General features: G+C 34.7%; 1 protein-coding gene across 1 annotated transcript; it reads right to left on the reverse strand.

Annotated features, from left to right (window-relative positions):
- Positions 1-1,732: 1,732 nt before the first annotated feature.
- On the reverse strand, positions 1,733-3,445 carry LOC103514167 (bromodomain-containing protein DDB_G0280777-like; the record flags this gene model as incomplete). The annotated part of the gene is made up of 1 exon (XM_008479034.2): positions 1,733-3,445. A coding segment is annotated over one exon (1,713 nt), but the record flags the coding sequence as incomplete, so codon positions are not given.
- Between the last annotated feature and the right edge of the window lie 3 nt (positions 3,446-3,448).

A 3,448-nucleotide genomic window follows, 5' to 3' on the forward strand; every position in this document is an offset into this window, starting at 1 on the left:
GTGGATATTGACTTCCTATATGGGGATCTTCAACTAGGTATGTATAAAACAGATTATGTTTACAATCCAATAAATACCCAGTTATAAAGATTGGCCCACCTAATTTTTATTCCTTAGTGCTACCTGTCTTCTGCTTATTTCTATTAATGGTTTAGGCTGCTAATTTTTATTAACTGGTTTAGGAAAGAATAAAAATTTGTTTAAATTTAATTAAATGAAATTTCAAACAGAATACAAATAAATAAGAACAAATGGAGGTCAAAACAAATAAGACCATATTGTAGCTAGTAAATTGATTGATAGTTTAAAGAACGCAACCACCTACAATCCAGTAACAATTTAAAACAATTAAATGAAACGAACAACTATAACATACTACATGCCCATAAAATGGCACCTGATTCAAAGATAGTATGAAGATTACAATGTGAAATAAGAATTCCCGCAAATCCGCACAGACAATACTAACCGTAATGTGTTTTATATATAGACATGTTTGGTGAAATGTAAACTGACTAAAAATATTTGGACAAAACCATTTAAAAACAACATTGTTCAGTTATGTGATAGTAATGAGAAAGGAAAGTTTCACTCGGATAATAAATATAAATTAATACCAATTCAAAAGAAATAAATTTCCTAATGATGAAATTTAATATATTTTTAATTTGTTTTCAGCAAATACCTCCTCCTGGTCGTTATTGAAATTGCTTGGGAGCACATTGACCAGATAATTATGTTAGGCATAACATGGGTAGGGTTAATGCTGCAGTACGTGTATATTTTGACAGTCATCCAACAACCAATAGGATCCGATACTTTTGTCTTCATGAATGTTAATTCAGCAACAATAATTAGGTATAAAGTTCAAATAGCTGAGTCTGCTAGATCATGTAAAAGGGTGCGAACCAAATACGTCTACACCAACTGGCTACCAATTACTAATGATATAATTTTCTCCTGTGATTGCCCAGACGGTCGGTAAGTCGGTATACTTGCATTTGATGTATTCGTACATGATGGTTGATATTGATCTTCTATATGATCTTCTAACTAGGTATTATAAAACAGATTATGTTATAATCCAATAAATAATATTATAAAGATTGCACTTATTTTTATTCATTAGTTACCTGTCTTTATTTATTTCTATTATGTTCAAGTAATTCCGGCATTCGATTTCTACATACATTTTCTTTCGAGTTTCATTTAATCTCAATTTAATTGCTTTATAATGTCTCACTCTTCATGTCTGTGGATTAAATATACCCATAATTTATCCTCGTAATAATTTGAAGAGCTCGTGAGAGTACAAGAAGGATCTCTTATTAACTCATTAAAAACGGATAGATTATTTATCCAATTATAATTTAAATTGAACTGCCTTTTTACTCTCCACAAAATGCTGCAAATACATAATTTCCTCAATTAAAAATAAATAAATTGAAATACCTACTTTGTATACTTGAGGGTTATTACGTGGCTTAGTATTTCGATATATCTAGATTTACTATTGTCGTAAGTTTTGATGTCAGTCACTCAGTCAGTTCAAGCACACTGGCAGACCATTTTCTGTGCGATCTGAAACGAGTTTCCAAAAACAATCTATGATAGTACATACATAGATTGGCTTTGGTAAATAGTCTATCTGATCTATGTAATATACATTGACTTGATGTGTTATTGTACTTTGAAAGAGGATGCATTAATACAACCATTTGAATAATTAGAACTACGTCCTCTTAGGTCGGATTCTTTGTCCAAAGTATGAATGAGAGTTGCTGTTATAATGATCCTCTAATGGCTTGGATTTATCCTGCAGCATAATTTCCTCGTACAGATTACTTTCTTGATTATCACTATCATGATTACTTTCAATGACATTGATCTCAGTGACTACTGATGATTCTGACGTAGTACTGACTGGTGTGGATGCAGGAGTAGTGGTGGAAGTTGTGGTTATTCCAGAGAGATCAATATGATTGTCGTCACCTTTGGATGCATAGTTGTTCTCGTAGATCTGGATAGATTGTTGAATTTGTACATTGTCACTACCAGTATTGTTTCTTACGGCTTGTAAAATATGTGGATTGTAAAACTTCTGTGCGTTCTCTCTCATTTTTTGTAATGTATCCTTTTCAGTTGTTACAGTTTGTTGATCTTGCTGTTGTGTAGAGTTGAAATGTCTTTGGTGTTTCAGTACTTCAAGGATTTTCTGATTTGGAAGAGTGGAGTAAGTTAATTGTTGTAGATCGTTTTTAAGATCATGCTGTTGTAGTAAATCTTCTGCTATCGTAGAGTATCCGTTATTGTGGTATTTGGTTTTTTTCTTTAAATGACCAGAATGTACCTTTTTAATTTCATTTACAACAGCATTGTCGGGCTTTACCTTTCTGCTGATTTGTTTTTCGTTATAATTTACCGGTAAGGTTGAATATCCCCCTTGTTGAAGATTGAATTGAGTTTGAGGTACGCTTTCAGTGATATCTTTGGGCAAAGTAGAATAGCCTACTGTGTAACCATGACTTGCAGAAAATGCATTTTTCTGGTATCGTTTCTCCTTTTTGATATCTTTTGGGTCAACTTTAGTCGTGTTTTGTGTCACTTCATCTACTTGAAGTTGACTTTGTACACCAACCTCGTTGTTTCCATTGTTGAATCCGTTACGTTTTGTTTTTTCATCATAGTTGAAATTCTGATATTGAGGGTTAAAGTTGGTCTGTGCAACACCTTCGCTAGTTGATCTTTTAGATTCAGATCCTTCTGAGTACTCTTTCTGCTGTTCTACCTGAATCTGTTGTTGGTGTGCTTTCTCGTCATAATTGAAACTCTGATAGTTTGGTTGAAAGTTAGTGGTTGCAGCACTCGCTATTTCATTATTTTGTTGCTGTGGTACTGACAATACATCTTGTACGGATTGGGTTGAAGCTTGAACATCAGCTTGATTCTTCGCGGGAATTCCATGCATCAGGTTGAACAGTTCTTCAGCGGTCAAAGACTCTGAGGACTGTTGTTGAACTGGCACTTCTTGGTAGATTTGTTGTTGTTGCTGTTGTTGAAGTACTTGTTGAAGAGCGGCTTGCTGTTGAGCCTGTAGAGCCAATTGCTTTTGAGCTTCAAGAGCTTGTTGTTGTAGCAGTTGTTGCTTCAAGTTTTCTTGTTGAGCATGGAAAGCTTGTTGTTGTGCTATTGCGAGTTGAGCTGCTTCCAGTTGTTGTTGATATTGTATCGCCTCCTTAGCTCTTTGTTGTTGAATGTACAAAGCTTCTTGCTGGGCAATTTCATTATCGATTTGCTGTTGTAGATAGATGTCGATTGGGACTTGTCCATTCGATGGCTGAGAAAAGGGATCACTGGTTGGTGGTATGCGTACTTGAGGTACATGTTGTGGGTCTGGATCAGGTGCAAAGTGGGATTGTGTCTGTTGAGCTAAGAGTGCTGCAGGATT

The sequence above is a fragment of the Diaphorina citri genome, unplaced genomic scaffold (assembly GCF_000475195.1).
Source record: "Diaphorina citri unplaced genomic scaffold, Diaci psyllid genome assembly version 1.1 scaffold1095, whole genome shotgun sequence".
In the NCBI taxonomy this organism is placed as follows: domain Eukaryota; kingdom Metazoa; phylum Arthropoda; class Insecta; order Hemiptera; family Psyllidae; genus Diaphorina; species Diaphorina citri.